Source organism: Pleurotus ostreatus (genome assembly GCF_014466165.1).
Source record: "Pleurotus ostreatus strain PC9 chromosome Unknown scaffold_8, whole genome shotgun sequence".
Classification (NCBI taxonomy): Eukaryota; Fungi; Basidiomycota; class Agaricomycetes; order Agaricales; family Pleurotaceae; genus Pleurotus; species Pleurotus ostreatus.
This window is the reverse complement of record NW_023503163.1, coordinates 440,149-457,545: the sequence shown is the minus strand read 5'-3', so window position 1 is coordinate 457,545 and position 17,397 is coordinate 440,149. Positions and strand designations below refer to the sequence as shown.

Sequence of the window (17,397 nt, the reverse complement as noted above, 5' to 3'; positions counted from 1 at the left end):
CGCACCATTTGCTCACATCTGGTTATGTCTTTAACCTCAATTGGACCTGATACAGCGTTCGAGAACATCCCGATTATGTGGGCGACGTCGAGAAAAATACTGACCACTACTGCAATTGACGTATCTGCGTAGCGATATTTCGGATGCGAGGAGTACCGAACCATCGAAACGATATGCTCTTGCTATGGAGATTAGGAAGGCTTGTATGGAGGTGGGCTTCTTCTACGGTAAGCGAGACGTGACATGAAGTACCGATCATAACCGCCGAACCCATGCAGTCAAAGGACACGGAATCTCGCAGTCCATCATTGACAATGCTGTCTCCGAACTTCACAACTTCTTCTCCTTACCACTGGAATCCAAGATGAAGGTCTGTCAAATATTTCCCCCAGGCACCCGCGCACTCGGTTACAAAGTCTGCTGTGCAACAGCTCGAGAATAAGAAATCTCCGAATTTCAAGGGTTACTCGCCGTTGCTCAGCGGCAACAACGACCCAAACAATAGAGGCGACCTGCAAGAGGGATTTGAGTTTGGCTGGGAAGACTTACAACTCTCGGTAGACGAAGCTAGAGAGGTCGATGGCGTGATGGCTGGAGCAAACGCGTGGCCTCACGAGGATCTGCCTTCGTTTCGTCCAGCTTCTTTGGCGTACTAGTAAGCTCCTTATCCTCTAGAGTCATTGAGACTCGTATTTAGAGCACTAAGCCACGCGGCAGTCGATGTTGGGAAATCCTTATTCCCGTTATTTGCTCTCGCGCTAGATCTATCAGAGGACTTCTTCGATGACAAGGTACGAACCCCGATTCGGGAATACATTCGAATCTAATAACGTAGACCAAACACTCAGCTGCTCTGATGCGCATGTTGCATTATCCACCGCAATTATCTGCTGAAGGAGATCGTGTCATTGGGATAGGAGCTCACACTGAGTACGTATATCTGAGACAACGCCTTTAGGCCCTTTATTCATCGAATCGTTGGTCGCGTTTTTAGTTGGGAGGTGCGCCCTGGTTTAGACCCCTCCCTGCCTTGCCTCTGAGTCAACTTGCTTACTAGTGCTTCACCATACTCCTTCAAGAACCGGAAAAGATGGCATTGCAAGTTCAGAATACTAAGCAACAGTGGATCGATGCCCCTCCTATTGACGGGACACTAGTAATCAAGTAAGTGATGGAACGCATCCGAATCATTAATCGCTTATGTCTCACTAGCCTTGGGGATCAATTTGCCCGTTGGACTAGTAAGGCCATCTCTCATTCGAAGTTATTGCCAAGCTGATACCATTGATAGATGATGTCTTCAAATCAACCGTTCATCGAGCCATTAACAGAAGTGGCAGGGAGCGCTACTCCATTCCTCTCTTCTTTGGAACGGACTACCATGTTCGCCTTGAAGTGCGTAGCTTCGCGCTCATTAAATCTAGGGTATGTTCCTAGAGCTGATCATGATCACGGTGGACATCCGCAGCCGATCTCAAGCTGCGTCTCTCCCGATCGTCCAAGTCGGTACGAAGTCATTACTGCGGGGGAATATGTCAAATCGAGGCTCGCAGCTACATATGGCCACTACTAAAGATATTTTTATCCGTCTGCACCACATGAACTTTAGGCGTCCATCTGCACCACATCCAAACTGCGTATGACCCATACCATTGTCTAGTTCCCAGAGAAGTACTGCGGTGGCGGAGAGACCGAATCGCCGCTACTCTACAACATACTTTGTGATTATTCGACTTTGTACATCGCAACTACTGTCTCGCCGATGGGCGACTCGGCGTCCCGCTGAACGCAGTAGTGGATTTCTACGTCTAAACTGCGCGAATTGTTCTCGCTCTTCTTGCAGTAGAACGTTCCTGAAACAACGGAGCCTGTAAGTCATCCACTGGAGTTAGCTCGCTCATCAAGGATGACACTATCAACGCTTGCCTTCTTCGATCCTCACAGGCTCCCTTAACAAGAATATCGTCTGCTTCCAGTGCGTAGGGATACTCTGCGGGCCAGTGCTGAAGCTGACTACGTTCTCCTTGTCTTTTCCCAGACTTTGTCTTCTCTTAGGGGCGGGTTTGCCACCAACTGGCCAGACTTCGGCAACGACTGGGTCTTGCTCCTTGGTGACCTTGACTTTAGTAGAAGGTGAGATGGGGGCACCCGACGCATTGAAGAATGTGTCGAAATAGAGGACGAATGAATTTAGCTTGGTACGTTTCTCGGCGGTTGATGTAAGAGTGAAAGAAGAGGCGAATGAGAGTTGGCGTGCGCTTATTGAACTGAGCGACAGATCCTACGGGCTCCATGAGTACGTTTCATTGGCAAAACGGGAAATATAAGCTATTTCAACTTACCTTAACAATGTATGGTTCACTTAGTAGACTTTCTGGACCCACGACATCAATGATAGCGTTATCGAAGACTTCCTCCGCCATCGTCGATAGGTCAAAGCCTAGGAAAAGTATTTAGTGGGGATGAGGTTGAGTTGGCTTCTTGCTTTACCGTAGATGTCGCCCCAAAAGTCGACTCTGTCTTTGCGCACCTCGGAGGCATCACATAGCGCTAGCATCATTTGACATTGGCTTGGTGCCATGATCCCAGTTTCTTCACCTGACTTGAGGAACCTATCTCGGGCCACAAGTACAGAATCCAGCATCGACTCATATAGAAGAGCGTATCCCATCCATTCAGACACGATGATGTCCACATGGGTGATCCCGTCGGGCAATGTGATGTCTTCGACTTTCCCCTGTATCACCCTGGGGGCAGATCAGCTCGGTCTACCTGCCTCGTCGACAAATTCATCTTACTGGATGACATCACTGTATCCGTTGGCTTTGATGATCTTCTCTGCTTTTTTTGCGATATCACTCGCGTCCACGGCTATAACTTTCTTGGCGCCAGCTCTGGCGGCGAAAAGCGAGAGAATTCCGGTACCGCAGCCTACGTCAAGGACGATCGCGTCTTTGAACAAGGCTGGGTGTCCGAGAATGAAAGACGCGTAGGTTGAGGTACGGACTTGGTCCTGAATCATCACAGCGTGGATATCTATAACAGTTGGCGTCTATGGGAGGAAAGGGAAAGGCGTGCGCATACCGTTCTCTGCATAGCTGTCAAAGTAGTGCGTGTCATCATCGCGCTGAGCAGGTTTGCTGCCACTCGAACTGGCTTCTGGAGATCCCGCAAGAACGGAGCCAGCAAATATGCGATAGTGCTCCAATTGTTTTTGCGTTGCTGCAAGTTTCTTCTCGAGAACTTGGATCGGATCGGATCCAATCTCATCTTCGCCCTCAGAATCTGACCAGTCGTCTGGTTGCCATTCTTCACAGATATCAGCATCTGTGTGGCACGATTTTGAACATGAACATACGAAGCAAAGGATCGTCCTCGAGCACAGGGATGAGATAATCGTCTGACGAGAAAAAAGATTCTTTGCCAGTCAAGGTGAAAACTTCTTTCGGTGAGACTTTCTAAGGCGCACTGCTTCATATAACTTGTTTGTAGATGTAAGGAGAAGGCCGTACATGCTTTCTGATGAAATTGATCAATCTGATTCGACCGTGGATGTCAAGAACTGTCGTCGTTAAGCAGCCTAAGCGATCGTGTGGTGGAGGGAGAGAGAATGCTCACCCATTTTGGTGAAGGCACCACCGAGATCAAAGCCATGTGTTGTTTTGTCGTATGCGATGGTCTGATCTACGGAGGGGAATACACTATCGTCGAACAGCGAGCGACATGGCTTCGGGGGCGAGTCGTCCACCCAGTCGTCCCATGTTTCGTCTTGGTCGCTTGAGCTTGATTCAGACAGCCCATCATCTTCTGCAGCCGAATTGTGGACCGGTGGAAGTCTTATGCTCATCGTGGATGATTTCATAGATTTTTTTGAAACGCTAATATCTTATCGCACTGCCACCGATCACTATCGCAACCACCTCGACGATAGTTCAAGCCCGCGTTGGATTGTGATCGGATCACCTATGCTTACGCTTCAAAGCTTTGAGGTCGAGTATAAGACCTATACAGGTTACCACTACTTGCAGTGGTACAGCCTCAAATACTGGTATACAGGGTGGCGATTTACGGCCGAGGTGGTACAGTATCACAACCGTGAATGTGCCTTTCAATCTGCTATACTCGTTACGTGTATGGATGGTTGTTTCCTCATTGAACTGCAATCTCCAAGCAATCTCCTATGTAGAGTCATTCACTAATAATAGATATCAAACCCGACTCCATAGTGGTCGGTTTCTGCAGCGCTGACTCAGTCAGCAGACGCGCAGGCCTGCGCTCGCTTCCATTTGCTTCTCCTTCAAGGCGTATCCCTGAAGCTGGGTCGAGGGTAATCATGCTACAGCAACCTGTCTGGTTCCTGGTTTCTGCGCGCCGGATGTAGGACAATAGCCAATTAACAGTTCCATACAGCTTGCGTTCAGAGACTACGAGTCTAAATCACTTTTGGGCGCCCTGCGCTGACTCGAATACGAGATCTCCATGCGGTCGTTTCGCATTGGCAATGCACCCTTCAGAAGTCTTTTCCGAAACTGCGCGTATTATTTCCACAGACGTTCATACTATTATAGACACAGAGGGTCAATAAAAAGAGGCTCCTTCGTCATAACTCATCTCATCGGTTACTCAATTCACAGAATACCATAGTATGTCTAGCAAAGATATCAACCCTTCTACTACATCTTTCCAATCTACCGACACATCCTCCTCTACGACACCTCTCACCGCAAAAGGAAGGCGGCGGCGGAAGGACTTTCCCTTCGCCTTTGCAAAATTACAGCAAAAATACGGGACGCCGGGGACTGCCATGCCCGGAGGTCAAATGGGCCAATACTCGAACCCAACACCACAACCAGAGAGTGTGGATGCTGGCAGGGTGTCCAACTCAGGCAATACAAAGCCTTCTTCGCTGTCCACCATCCAGGAGCAGTCTGCGTCGGCATCTACTAGCGCGCCGAAGAATTATGAGGCAGCGTTTGGAAGTCTTTCGTCCTCGTACGGCACGAGCAGCGCCCTCCCCACTTTGCCACGCAAGGATAAAGAGAAAGAGAAATCAACGAAACAAAAGAAACTGTTTGGAAGTTCTCTGTTCTCGCGCAAAGGTGATGTGACATGTCCAAGCTTGCAAATGGTGATCGACCGTATTCTAACTGAGGCTACTGATAGGTGACTAATTCAGTCTGGCTGTATATGTTCGCGCCCTTACTGTTGCTGGGCCTAGGGCGAAGGTGTGTCCTCACGTGGAAGGTATTATTTCATTATTATAGTTGAATTATTCTAGGGCAAGTGCACAGATTAAAGATAGATTCACCCATCATCCCCACTGCTATAATCATTCTTATTATCTATTTTCCCGTGTGATGAATTTACTGTGCCGTACCCTCTGCCCTGAAGTCGCACCGTTAGCTGGCCGGGTACTCTATGTATTGATGCTGATGTTGAAGCAACTCATAGAAATAGGGGTTGTCGCTGGCTACTGATAAGATTATCTTGTACGCTGTCTAGTACGCGTTTGACGTACCATTTCCAACCCACCGACGATCATGTCTTAAGACTGCGGGCCTGAAACCCCCGGGCCGTTTACTTCCCGAATCAGAAGGGCCGCAGTAGTGCTAAAATTTACTACGAGTTGGTCAGATGTACGCTGCGGGGATGTTCGGTGCCCCAAGGTTCAGCATGCAAGTTCACACTTATCCATAATTATTTACTTCTTGGATGAAGAGAAGCCGCAGCACTATGGTGAGATTAACCGCAGTTGACACACCAGCGGTGGTCTGGCAGTGGCTGCGCACAATTTGTTCAAGCGCTGCCAAGCCTCAGGCATATACTTTACAACCCGACTGCGGCGGGACCGAGTAAGGGGATATCGTATTCACTCCATGTGACACGGCTCCTGAGTTTCTTTCTCTCGTATTCATCGGGGGACCCTATAATTCCAACGGTGTAGAAACACGACCGCGATTGAAGTATTGAGATATGCAGAAGGTTAGATCTAGGGCATCCGACATATTCGCACGCTCGGTTGGCGGATACCCTTTAACAATCTCAAATGTATGGTATGAGTCACGAAGAGAGCTTGGGCAAACGGTATATATAGGTGGGATATTGGTATTGCAACAGACAAGATAGACATCAACTTTCTCCCTCACAACAGTCATCCTCTCCCTTTTGACGCGGGCGTTTCTGGTCGATCACCCAACGAGCCGCTTAGCAGAAGATAAATGTACTCGTCAAACGATTCGATGACTACCTTAGTGAACAATGACAAGGGAAAGGTCGACAACTCCACCCGTGAGTATACCAATATTCATGGTGGATGAGCTGCTGCCTCCCCTCTATAATATGCAGAACCAGAGAACAGCTCCAAGTTAAACTCTTCGTCCACGAAGCAGGACATCGGCAACTCTTCGACGTTCGCAAAGGCGGCGAAGAAACAAGGATGGGGCGCACCTTCGGCTTCCAGACCCAGTCTTGGGATGTGACGGGCAATTAGAACCGGGCGTAGGGTTCTCGTGGGTTTCAACTAGCACTAGCTGTGATGTCTCAACTAACCCCGGTATAGGATGCGATTCGTTCGGGCGAGCGTCGAGGCAAAGGAACGGTTGGGGAGTGAATTTCGGTGCTTTCATTCCCACCCATAAATCATTATACATATTCAGTTATTAGCTAGGCATGATATCCAACAAATGCTCGGATGGATGGAAAGTTACATGAAGTCTTCCTCAAGTTCGCGGCCAGTCTTGCGCGGCGCGTTCGCATCGAAGTCTTCCTCGACTTCGAACAACGAGTCGTAGGACTTGGCGGCCTTTTCGGCCTCTCGTTGCTTGGCCAGCTCAGCATCAGCCTTCTTCTGTATTACATGAAGCGTAAGAAAGAGAGAGGGTAGAGAGAAGTGGAGCTGACCTTCTGAGCGGCAGCAGCTCTCCTGATCGCCGATTCCTTCTTTATTCGGTCGATTTTTTCCTGTTCATGATCGACGACCTTTTCGACCTTGGTTTTATTGAGACGATTCACGATGGGATTTTCCCGTTTTGGGACATGAACTTTGTAGGTATCAGAATCACTACTGAATTAAATTCCACGTGTCATACCTCGTTTGACCTAAGTATGGGAGTGAAAAGCCTGCGAAGATAACATAGAAAGATCATACCTTCTTGTCGCTGTGGAATGAAACTTGACCCACTGCCATGTCCCCTGTTTTCTATTTCTAAACAAGTTGACAAGATGGGCACGAAAGATGGCACAATCGACAAACCTTCAGATTGTCGGCTGGCGTGTAGATGATCGTCAAGTTATCTTTCTTGTTGCCTAAGCCCAGGGTTCAGCAGCGATTCTACAGATGGACCGGCTATTTACCTTCGATCGAGTTTGCCTTTACCAGCTGCGCGCAATCGGTGAGAAGATCCTCAGGAATGCCCTCCCAAGACATCCCGTCCGGCATTCGGAGATAGACGTGAGCAGAAGACAGTTTATCGACATGGAACCACACATCCTGGGGCCAAGCGTACTTGATCAAGTCCTCGTCTACGAATCAGGTCAGCGCGATACACGATGATCCTAGGACCTAGTGATAATTAACTTACTCTCAACCTTGTCCCGACCCATGTAGAGGGTGACCGGTGGGTTCGCAACTATAGAGAACTGTCAGACAACCTAGGTACCACCTGCACGCAGCCATACCATTAGATGTAAAGAACAAGACCATCTCCGGGAATCACGACGCCAGCCGTTCCAAGGTCGGAAGCAAGAGCTACATGATTTGTGGCGCGTTCCCAGGGTATGTCGGACAGGGGGGAACTTACTGAGGCTAGAATGACAGTACACTGTCACACAATTGCCTGACATATGGATTCCGGAATATAGACAATTTTTTCACTCTTCGTGAAGCAGTACTTACAACCATAGGCCCTATAGCTAATATACCGTGATGGCAACGTGCACTAGTAATTCAACGTACTTAGGGCGTGGGAATGGTTCGTTGGTCATCTATCGCGGTAGGCGCTCAGGCGCTCATTGAAGCCATTTCTCTTACTCAAACCTCCATATCATCTCTCGTCCTCTTCGTTCGTTTGTTCTGGTTATATCTTCACTGACGTTCAAGGTGGGCGATGAATACTACGGATTGAGGAACTGTAATCTGACATACGAGTTTGAAGATCACTTACACGGCGTAGTTTCCAGAGAATGCAACAACCCAATCGGTTAGGACTTGGTCTGCGTCCACCTTTGCCGTCATACGGTCAAGGGCCCTCAATATCGGCTCTCGCACAGCAGCAGCAAATGCACTCTATGCCGCCTCCAGCGCAGAGGGCCGCCACACTATTTGTTGGCTCCATATCGGGAGGAATAACTGATTCTTACATGAACCAACTTTTATCAGTGAGTCGGATTTCCTGGGCATACCTAGGTATACTGAGCATTTCGGCTTGCAGGCATGTGGTTTGGTCAGGTCTTTCAAGCGCCTCATCACCCCCGCGAATAAGCCACAGGGTTTTGGCTTCGCTGAATACGAAGATCTAGACGCGGCGCTCAGGGCTATGAACTTGTTGAATGGTGTTGAGCTACCGGCTCTGGAGGACGGATGCGCGAACAAAAAGCTTCTGGTGCGTCCCTAATATGCATCTTGGTACCTTCAAGCCTACTTCTAGATAATAGGTGAAAGCGGATGAGAAGACGAAACTATTGCTCGACGCACATCAAGCTCAGAAGATCGTGACAGATGTATGATTCAAATTTTCTTTTTCTTTGTCCCATACTGATGTAGAAAAGGCCGACGAAGCTTTGAACAAGCAAGCTCGAGCCAAAATCGACGAGCTTGTTGCTGACATCAACCGCGTTTCGCAAGATGCTGCCAACAGCGGTCTACTTGACAAGGAAAAATATGTCATCCCACCTCATCTTCACGATCTCCAAGAATCTGATCTTCCAGAAACGCAACGTGGTCTTGTCATTTCTGAGATTGCACAGTTTCGAGAACGAGCTGCGAAGCGTGAGCGGGAAAAACTACGGGACGTGCAGGCCAGCATTCCCGCAATCGTCGGAGCCCCCAGTGGTCCTAAGACGAGGGAGTGGGGAAAACCCCAAGGCCAAACTCCAGCAGCATCTTCAGGAACGCCAAAAGGTCACGGTAAAGGCGCACAGGGCTATAACAAACCTGTGGGATTCGTACGAGAGGAAGCTGCTGGCAATCAGGAGGACTCTCGGGCATCGTCACATGTGCAAAAGACTGACGAGGAGCTGGAGGCAGACAGGAAAGAGGCTAGGCGGAAAGACGAGGAAATTTCATTTAGAGATGTACGTCCTTTTACATTCGATGCACATACCCATCTCACGATTCTCAGCGTGAGCGGCGCTACGAACCCAGAGAAAGAAACCGTATTCAGGCTATAGAACGAAGTATCGCTCGTGAGCGCGCCCAGAGGGAAGCAGAGGAGAAAGATCGGATAGAAATGAGGGCACGGTTGGACATCTGGGATGACGACGAAAGTGATGAACTTTTCTACGTTGACCGGTAAGACTTTGTAGTTGCGTTTATCGACATTACTCATCGCTTCATATAGCGCGCGATGGAGACATCTCCGCGCCCGCCGACTAGAAACCGAGGAGGCGAATGATGCCAAGTCCCGCCTCATCGAGGAAGAAGAAACAGAATACCTGCGTAAAGAATCAGAGAGCTTCTTAGCGAGACAAATGGACGAGATGAATGCATTGGCAGAGGAGCAACGCAAAGCAGGGCTTCTGCTTGATGACGGTGCGCCCGTTCGATTGAATGTCTCCATAGCCGCCGCCCCTGCAAAGGAGCTCTCCAGTAAGGACAAGGCAACGGTGTTTGGGCAAGAGGAAGAGGAGGATGATATCAAGAAACGTAAGGTTCCTTTGGTTAAGCTCGACTTCAGCGCCGCAGAGAGCAGCGAAAAGACACAAGAAAGGCTGGAGAAGATCAAACTCTCTGTGCCGCACGACAAAGAAACTCTATTCAAAGCGAAGGTCCGCTGGGATGGTTTATCCGATGTAGGCGCGTTGTCTTTTGATGCTGAATCGCTAACGAGTTGTGCAGTCCATCATTGATAGGAAGTTTGAACCCTTAATCAAACGTCAAATGATGAAATATCTCGGTGAGATGGAAGAAGATGATTTAATCATGTTCGCACTGGAGCACTTGAAAGACCATAAGAGCCCACAGAAACTTGTCGAGGGCCTCGAAGCGGTGAGCCCTTTTCTCCAATTTCGTGAGATGTGTCCTGATCACGATGTGTCCAAAGGTCCTCGAGGAAGAGGCCGTTGAGTTCACCGTTAGCATATGGCGCCAAATCATCTTTGAAAGCATGGCCTACGGCGAAGGTATCCTCACGGAGAAGATGATGGTAGACTAGTCTGGCTTGAGGGAGACTTGGGATGTGATTGCCGCTCGTGTTTAAGGGGGCAGGTGCGTTGTGTAGTATTGGCTGTCCAAGGCTGCTAAAAATACAAAAGATACCCACCCACCGAGACAAATTTCCAACGCGTCAGAACGCCGAGTTCACCTATCATGTCCGGTACGTGCTCATCACCAACTCTGGGATCCTTGATCTGGTTGTGTTATGTACGCCATGATTGTACATTGTGGATGTTACGTGTCGATAAGACTGTCTCATCCATCGCGCTATCGTCATTGGTAAGAAGATGCTGCCCAGTCACTGTGAGTGGCTGCTTCTCAGCTTTGCATTTCTACGCAGCCGGGGATCTTCTGCACTTAAACAGCCACACTACCTCGGCGATATCGGGCCTTGCGTTTATCCACAGTCCCTGGATAGATTTCCAAAGCGGCCGGGAACCGTATTCGGCCCCTACCAACCATACTTCTGGATCCTGCGTTGATTCAACACTCAATACCCGCGATCCCTTCTAAGATACCAATTACCAGCCTCCAGCTGCAGCAACCTATGGCTCAGCCTTCGCTCCTCGTTGTATTGCTGCTCCTGCATGATCCGCTCGTTCTCCGCTTCCAACGATGCTATCATCCCCCTCAGACGCGCCAAAGTGCCGTCACGGTTTAATCCTTCATCATATACCTGCTTCCGTCGGCTGTCTGCTGCCCCTAGCCCAGGTTCTCTCCCATAAGTTGACTGATATAGTTGAGCTTGATATTTCGGCTTTCGCTGTGGCCTCATCGATTCGTTCCATGGGCCAGTTGCCGCCATCCCAGGCTCCATTCCATGATTTTGCGGAAATGGTTTGGGTTTTCGCATCTCATGCGACCCCAGTGGCTCGAATGGTTGAACACCCTGACCTTGCTTTGATAAAGGTTGCTCGGGGTACCCTGACGCATTGTATATCGGATGCTGGTGAGCCCAAGCGGGTGATGCGTCCTTGTGGCCTTTGCACAACTTTTCGTTACACGCAGTTGACCTCACGACAAATGAGCACTTACCAGGAGACACTTGGTACATAATGTATGTCAACCTTGGTGTTCTGATATGACGGTCATTATACTTATAGTTCGCTGATGCGGTGCTGGGCAGTGTACACCACATGTCGTTCTACGACATTGCCTCCAGCGTTTAGAGATACAGTGTTGGACTAGATGCAGTGTTGGACTCATGTTTCTCAAGAGATTAGTACGCTTAATTGTATCTTCGAGTCAGAGAAAGTATTTTCCTTCCTGGTCTCCGCCTCCAAGGATCCATGATACGAGAACCATTTCAAGGATATCTATTCATAACACCACGCTCTAGATAGGGATGGCCTCGATCCCTTGAAGAAACGTGCTGTCCCCCCCTTCTTGACGGTATACCTTCACAGCCTTCCAACCGGTGCTCCCCAAAAGTTCGTCAATATGAGTTATGGTGCGTTCCTGCGAATTGAAGAGGAGGAACATCTAAAATATTGATTGAGTGAATCAACTCAGTACACAAAAGTCACAGTGTGCGTACGTCGATATCCGCATTGTAGCCCATCTCATTGACAGCACCAAAGTTGGCGAGCAATGGGGCGGGCGCTTCGCGGGGAACGGCGCCAGGAATTCCGGACTTGTCGGTGCCAGGATCATGGCAAGCGAAAGGCATGATGCTGTCCATTAATACAAGCTTCGTCTTTGGGGCCGCCGCGACTCTCAGTTGAGTGAGTATCTTGACGCAGTATTCGTCGGACCAATCATGCAGAATCTGCTTTAATAGGTATACAGCTGCACCTCTTCGGGGCTGAGGCTCGAAAAAGTCGTGCACTACAAGTCTTGGATGGTAAGTTCTCCCTCCCTGAAGCTGCTGGTCTATAACAAACCTTCCAATATAACTTGGCCTGATTGAATGGCATCTGGCATCTTTTCGGCCCAAACCTGAGTACCCAAGCATTAATGAACACTCAGCAAGCTTTGAGGCAGATTCGGAAGCGCAGTAGGTACCTTCTTTCCGTCCCAAATCACACCTGATAAATCTTGGACCACGATTTTGATCCTAGGGAAATTTGCGGCAAGGGACAAGGAGGACGTTCCAACCCCTCCGCCCACGTCTACGACGAGCGAATCTTCTGGTAGGGTTTCCCAGTCGTACGCTGGTCACGCGGTTATACATTAACGACGATGAAGTTAGTCCAGCAGCGACACACACCGCCAAGGATTGCATTTGGAGGCTGCAGCGCCTGAATGCCCTGCATGCCAATGTCGAATCGGTGTTGGCGATCTCGCTGCTCGGGGTGCTCGTAGAAGTGCCACAGTGTCTCTTCAGAATTAATTGCCCTTGCAAACGGAGATGCTTTTGGGTCACCCGAACGGCGAGTCGCTGGGTCTGAAAGGGTCTCCCAGGAGTAAGCCGCCGCCTTAAACGCTTCATCAAGACTAAACAAATGCCATCCACAACTCAGCGACTGCAAATTCATAAGTCGATGATCATAAGTACTCACTGATGTCCAACAAGGGCGGCGAGACCTGGCGTTCCATCATGCTTGTGTTTGGGACTAACGCTATATGGGTATGTGTACACTAGGTTTGGAGCATGGGACTGACTCTGCGAATAGATCTTTCGTAGGTTTCAAAGTATCCATCATGCTAGAGATGCGATTGTTTGTGAATACATTGGGTTCGATTTCCCTGTAGATATGATTGGTGGCCAATATCCGGAGGAATCGACCTGACGGTTGCGTTCGTTAGATATGTAGGACATTGGAAGGGCACCGACAGGACCTACCCATCTTCTGGGGATCCTGACCATTGATAGCGGAGATCCCTTGAACGCTAAGACCCTGGTTGCGTGCGTGAGTTCTCTACCACAGGCTCTCTGGAGACGTTGGCTTACCTTGGGGCCTGCCTCTCGCAGAATCTCGGTCACATTGGATTCGAGGCAAGCACGGACGGCGGCAGCTTTGAAATGCTACAGGATGGCCCGCAATCAGTATGTGTATACTTGCATAGACATAAGCACAGACTAACACCGCCAGCAACATGATACAACGTCACCTGAGGAGGCATCAGAACAGCGGCAAGCTGTAGGGCAGCCGCACATATGACGTTCGCCGCCTCAGCAGCCACAGGAATACTACGGAAAGTTTCCGTCGAGGGGTGAAACGGTGCATTGAGATCGGGAATGGGGGTTGACTTCTGCGAGCAAACCGCCTCAAGGATCGAAGCGTTCTGATTGATGAGAACTATCAATTGACGTATAGGGGAGGTATCTGTATAGGACGGTTGAGACATTTGGTCGTCCTTGGGGGTGATTTTGGAAATGAATGAGCCCATAGGGTCTTTATGGCGGAAGGTTGTTCGTTTTATTTGCTTTTGGTGACCTCAAGTAAGCCTTCATTCCCATCCCAGTGGTCCTCAATAACCTTAACTGAATAGGGATGCCGTCCCACCCGTGGTTAGGGTCAACAAGCCTGTCGGCAATGGGTACAGTCGAAAGCTTGAGTACATGATTATGGGCGCAGATATGTAAGTGACGGCTCAATTACTAGTCCGCTTACACTACGGCGGACCCACGATTTGCCGCATGTTTAGGGACTGTAGGTGTATTTGCTGAGCGAGAGCCCATAGCCCTGCAAGAACATGGAGCATTACTAGCATGAGGGTATGAAGATTCTGAAGCGTCGCGATGGGCCCCCGAGTTTCAAATTGATATCTTCGGTTAACAGAGGCCTTCGAACTATAAAATTCAGCTTAGCACAGACTTTACGGCGCTTTGGGAAGCGTACCGGCTCGGAGGACTAGGCGGAAAGCGAATCCAAAATACTCGAGCGTCCCGGAATACATACCTTGAAACCCGTCAAATTATCGATACCCGAGTCGGATGGTCCACTTGTTTGCCACAGGGTAGCAAATCCGTACCCCTGATCAACCCCTTATATCAGAGGAACTCGAACGAGCTCGACTTCGGAATGCACATCAACATGGGACGAATACTGGCCAGGTCCCCGATTTCGATGCGTTCCTTCTACTCCCCAACCTACAGGGAGATCTGCGCCATTGGCTTGCTCATTTCCTCTGGCCGCTTATTTCACAACCCTTGCCGTGAAGATATCTTGAACCAATAGCGGCATTCGTGTTATTTCGACTTCCTGTGCGCAGAAGCCTGTGAATCTCAGGTCGCGAATGGATTGGTATCCAATCCATAGAGGGACCTGGTTACTGGTATGCGACGGTGACTTTGGATTTCGATGTGGGGATTGGATGATGCCGGTTTCCATGGTCAGGCATCACCTTCCACCCGGCAGTCTTCCATCACCTTGCCACACGCTACTCGATATACCACCACCTAAAACGAAAATCCTCCACAAATAGTACTTGCCGATTAGACATTTGGTGGCCCAGTCGAAGCCAACAACGGCCCTGGACAGATTTGAACCTATAATAACTAATCATAGAATGGCGCAATCAGGAGATCCGCCAGAGACTTGTGGAACAAACCTACAAAACGAGTCTTATTTGAAACTCGCTTCATTACCTTCCTCTTCATCTCCTGAACTTGGACGCCCTCCGCATCCGCATGTCGTAGTTTCCGGAGGGTGAGCGCTGAGCGGGACGTATGTAAACCGGGAATTTCCTTTAGTTAGCTGGCGCTGAGACAGAACTAAGCATTGTCGGATAACAGAGAAAATTGAGGACGCTGCGAAAAGTATCTTTCCATACATAGTAGAGTTACATCGGCGCATCATTAAATACATTGAAGTCCAAACCCTGCTTTACTTCTGCTACATATACATCAATCCGAGGGCGGATGCGGGGTGATATTGGTCGAATCTCCCTAGTCGGCGAGCGGGCTATTTCATATGTCGGCCTAGAGAAGCAAAAGCAACAGCAAAAGTGTCGATGAGCGTCCTTTAGTTCCACAGCATACTGTGGGAAGATAAGACACCAACACTATGCCGGTGTACTTCCCCCATCCAAGCCCAGATCCACTTTGAAATCAGAACGGCCCCCAGGGCTCGCTGGGTCTTGCTGGGTCTCACCAGGAATCTGATTATGAAACAATTACGGACTCGATGGTCCGAACTCATACTTCCATGGTGAGCAGATGCACGTACCTGCTGCAAGTCGGTCGCTCCTCCCTATAGTCGAAGGCGTTCAGGTACATATGACAGGCGGAGAACGATGGGCCTACCCGACGGAGTCGTTGAAAGGTGCCCGGGGGCACGTGCGTTTGTGGCGAGCTAAATTGTCGGAATTCCAAGCCCTACAGTCAAGGGGGAGACCAGGACGTGGATTGCAGGTAGCATTATATGACGAGCGGGCTTACCTCAGCCCCTGTAGTATTACCAACGGACAGATGGTCCACCTTCATTTTTTCGTACTCAACCCGGGCGTTTAAACTTGATAACAATGAGTTCGTGTAAAGCTTCGAAAGGGGAAAGTCCAAGGCAAAGTTACTGATGGAAGATTCAACCGCATATCTTTAGATAGGGGATTCAGACGTACTATGCGGTGTCCTATTTTCGAGCAGTGAGCTGGTAGCAAGGTGAGAAGCCTACGGGACTCACAGGGATGGCGATGAAAAGTATAACATCGAGGGAGGCAAAGATGCTCGTAAGCAGACCCGTTTGAAGCGTAACTGAGAAAGCCAAAGCGCTCGAATCAGAACATGACGGGCATTGGAAAACGAGGAGCAACATACACCGCATTATCTTATTGATCATGTCGTCAGTGGCCTTGACGCCCGTCTTTTTGCGATACTGATTGGGTATTATTAGTTGGGAGTCTGCGAAGTGCCCCGGAAAAAGTGTTTATACCAAGTGCACCAGCAGACTGGTCGTGATGATAATGTCCGCTATTGCCGATGAGAAGAGCCACGTCATGATCGCACCCTTCAACTCCTGGAGCCTTGCGAACTCGCGAATGATCGCTGTACATATGGTAGCAGCGATTGCGCCGGCTGTTGCGACAATTAATAAGCAGAAGCAAATAGATGGAAGATGGAAGATCATACTGAGTGAACAAAACGCGAAGAATAGTATTGGTGCCACGATTAGCATAGAACCACTGATGATATATATCCGCCGAGCAAAGAAGAGCTGGATCGGTGTTGATATGAAAGCCTGATGGAGACGGAAAGTGTCAATGTTCGACATATCGTGGGTGAGTCGAGCGGCCACGAACCATTACAATGGGATCTGATGAGAGAGCTTGATTAACACTATATAGAACACAAGAAGTGGACGCCCACCCGCAATCAACACTGGAACCAGACGATGAGTTAAGGATAATGCGATAATGTCAGCGTGGACGGACTCAATGGTACAAACTTGACAGCTTCTTCGGTTCCTATATCGATGATGTTAATGTTGCAGCACAGGAAGTCCGATGTAGACGAACCGTAACGCAATATCAACGGCTCATATATCAAAGCGATATCAAACGCCGTGTTAAGCGTCTCCATGAACAGGAGATAGAGGACCTATCGGGATTCAATTACTCGGATACGGAATCGTACAGGCAGGAGGGGCGTACCAGATAGTCAAGAAATGGCCTGCCGTAACTGAAAATGGCTTGAGCTCAGAGCGTGGTTGTCAATAAATCTGCTTACTCCTTGCGTGTCTGGTAGTACGTATATGTCTGTCGGCGACTCTATCAGTACGATCTAAAGTGCATTGTATAGTATATACCTGCAAAATGAGCAACTGAATCAAGAGCTTCAGCACAACTCAGCCAGAGATAAATGAAACACATACACCGTATAGCATGGAGTTTAAGCATACACCAATTAGCATTGGTCCGAACCTAACCGGTTCGTTCATGAGTGAGATATCTGTGAGGGAAATTAGATCGGCGATAGAGAAACTTACAACGAGTCAATTCCGGCCATGTCTGCAGTTGTGACGCTGTGGGGCCGCTCAGTCCCTTGCTTTTATACTATGCAATGTATGTGGGAAGCGAGTTTGGACCCGTTTGGTTAGTGGCGACAAGTACCTTATTTTCGTGAAGAAGCTGCACCGTGTATA

General features: G+C 49.1%; 7 protein-coding genes across 7 annotated transcripts; 3 read left to right on the top strand and 4 right to left on the bottom strand.

The window, feature by feature from the left end:
• Positions 1–24: 24 nt before the first annotated feature.
• Positions 25–1,573, top strand: PC9H_010461 (uncharacterized protein; the record flags this gene model as incomplete). The annotated part of the gene is made up of 10 exons (XM_036779954.1): positions 25–77; positions 133–227; positions 279–370; positions 432–633; positions 676–791; positions 836–934; positions 1,058–1,164; positions 1,213–1,241; positions 1,292–1,395; positions 1,469–1,573. 10 exons carry the CDS (start codon positions 25–27, stop codon positions 1,571–1,573), a joined length of 1,002 nt encoding a protein of 333 aa, XP_036627337.1.
• Positions 1,574–1,725: 152 nt separating this feature from the next.
• On the bottom strand, positions 1,726–3,847 carry PC9H_010460 (uncharacterized protein; the record flags this gene model as incomplete). The annotated part of the gene is made up of 9 exons (XM_036779953.1): positions 1,726–1,868; positions 1,927–2,281; positions 2,343–2,440; positions 2,491–2,747; positions 2,799–3,036; positions 3,085–3,309; positions 3,359–3,458; positions 3,513–3,562; positions 3,619–3,847. 9 exons carry the CDS (start codon positions 3,845–3,847, stop codon positions 1,726–1,728), a joined length of 1,695 nt encoding a protein of 564 aa, XP_036627336.1.
• A 798-nt stretch (positions 3,848–4,645) lies between these two features.
• PC9H_010459 (uncharacterized protein) lies at positions 4,646–6,479 on the top strand (the record flags this gene model as incomplete). The annotated part of the gene is made up of 3 exons (XM_036779952.1): positions 4,646–5,099; positions 6,253–6,288; positions 6,346–6,479. 3 exons carry the CDS (start codon positions 4,646–4,648, stop codon positions 6,477–6,479), a joined length of 624 nt encoding a protein of 207 aa, XP_036627335.1.
• A 224-nt stretch (positions 6,480–6,703) lies between these two features.
• Positions 6,704–7,702, bottom strand: CCDC25 (Coiled-coil domain-containing protein 25; the record flags this gene model as incomplete). Its single annotated transcript, XM_036779951.1, has 8 exons — positions 6,704–6,847; positions 6,901–7,040; positions 7,089–7,098; positions 7,148–7,198; positions 7,253–7,305; positions 7,354–7,521; positions 7,581–7,628; positions 7,678–7,702. 8 exons carry the CDS (start codon positions 7,700–7,702, stop codon positions 6,704–6,706), a joined length of 639 nt encoding a protein of 212 aa, XP_036627334.1.
• A 479-nt stretch (positions 7,703–8,181) lies between these two features.
• Positions 8,182–10,370, top strand: PC9H_010457 (uncharacterized protein; the record flags this gene model as incomplete). Its single annotated transcript, XM_036779950.1, has 8 exons — positions 8,182–8,376; positions 8,430–8,600; positions 8,653–8,718; positions 8,767–9,291; positions 9,339–9,508; positions 9,558–10,008; positions 10,055–10,204; positions 10,260–10,370. The coding sequence occupies 8 exons, from the start codon at positions 8,182–8,184 to the stop codon at positions 10,368–10,370; spliced, it is 1,839 nt and encodes a 612-aa protein (XP_036627333.1).
• A 1,337-nt stretch (positions 10,371–11,707) lies between these two features.
• PC9H_010456 (uncharacterized protein) lies at positions 11,708–13,663 on the bottom strand (the record flags this gene model as incomplete). The annotated part of the gene is made up of 10 exons (XM_036779949.1): positions 11,708–11,854; positions 11,910–12,199; positions 12,256–12,310; positions 12,377–12,525; positions 12,582–12,808; positions 12,874–12,927; positions 12,977–13,100; positions 13,158–13,212; positions 13,266–13,340; positions 13,400–13,663. 10 exons carry the CDS (start codon positions 13,661–13,663, stop codon positions 11,708–11,710), a joined length of 1,440 nt encoding a protein of 479 aa, XP_036627332.1.
• A 1,659-nt stretch (positions 13,664–15,322) lies between these two features.
• Positions 15,323–17,261, bottom strand: PC9H_010455 (uncharacterized protein; the record flags this gene model as incomplete). The annotated part of the gene is made up of 18 exons (XM_036779948.1): positions 15,323–15,418; positions 15,487–15,510; positions 15,564–15,635; positions 15,699–15,828; positions 15,878–15,888; positions 15,940–16,010; positions 16,074–16,131; positions 16,189–16,331; positions 16,386–16,494; positions 16,556–16,569; positions 16,623–16,634; positions 16,688–16,720; positions 16,772–16,853; positions 16,907–16,934; positions 16,983–17,011; positions 17,062–17,076; positions 17,128–17,176; positions 17,242–17,261. 18 exons carry the CDS (start codon positions 17,259–17,261, stop codon positions 15,323–15,325), a joined length of 996 nt encoding a protein of 331 aa, XP_036627331.1.
• Positions 17,262–17,397: the final 136 nt, after the last annotated feature.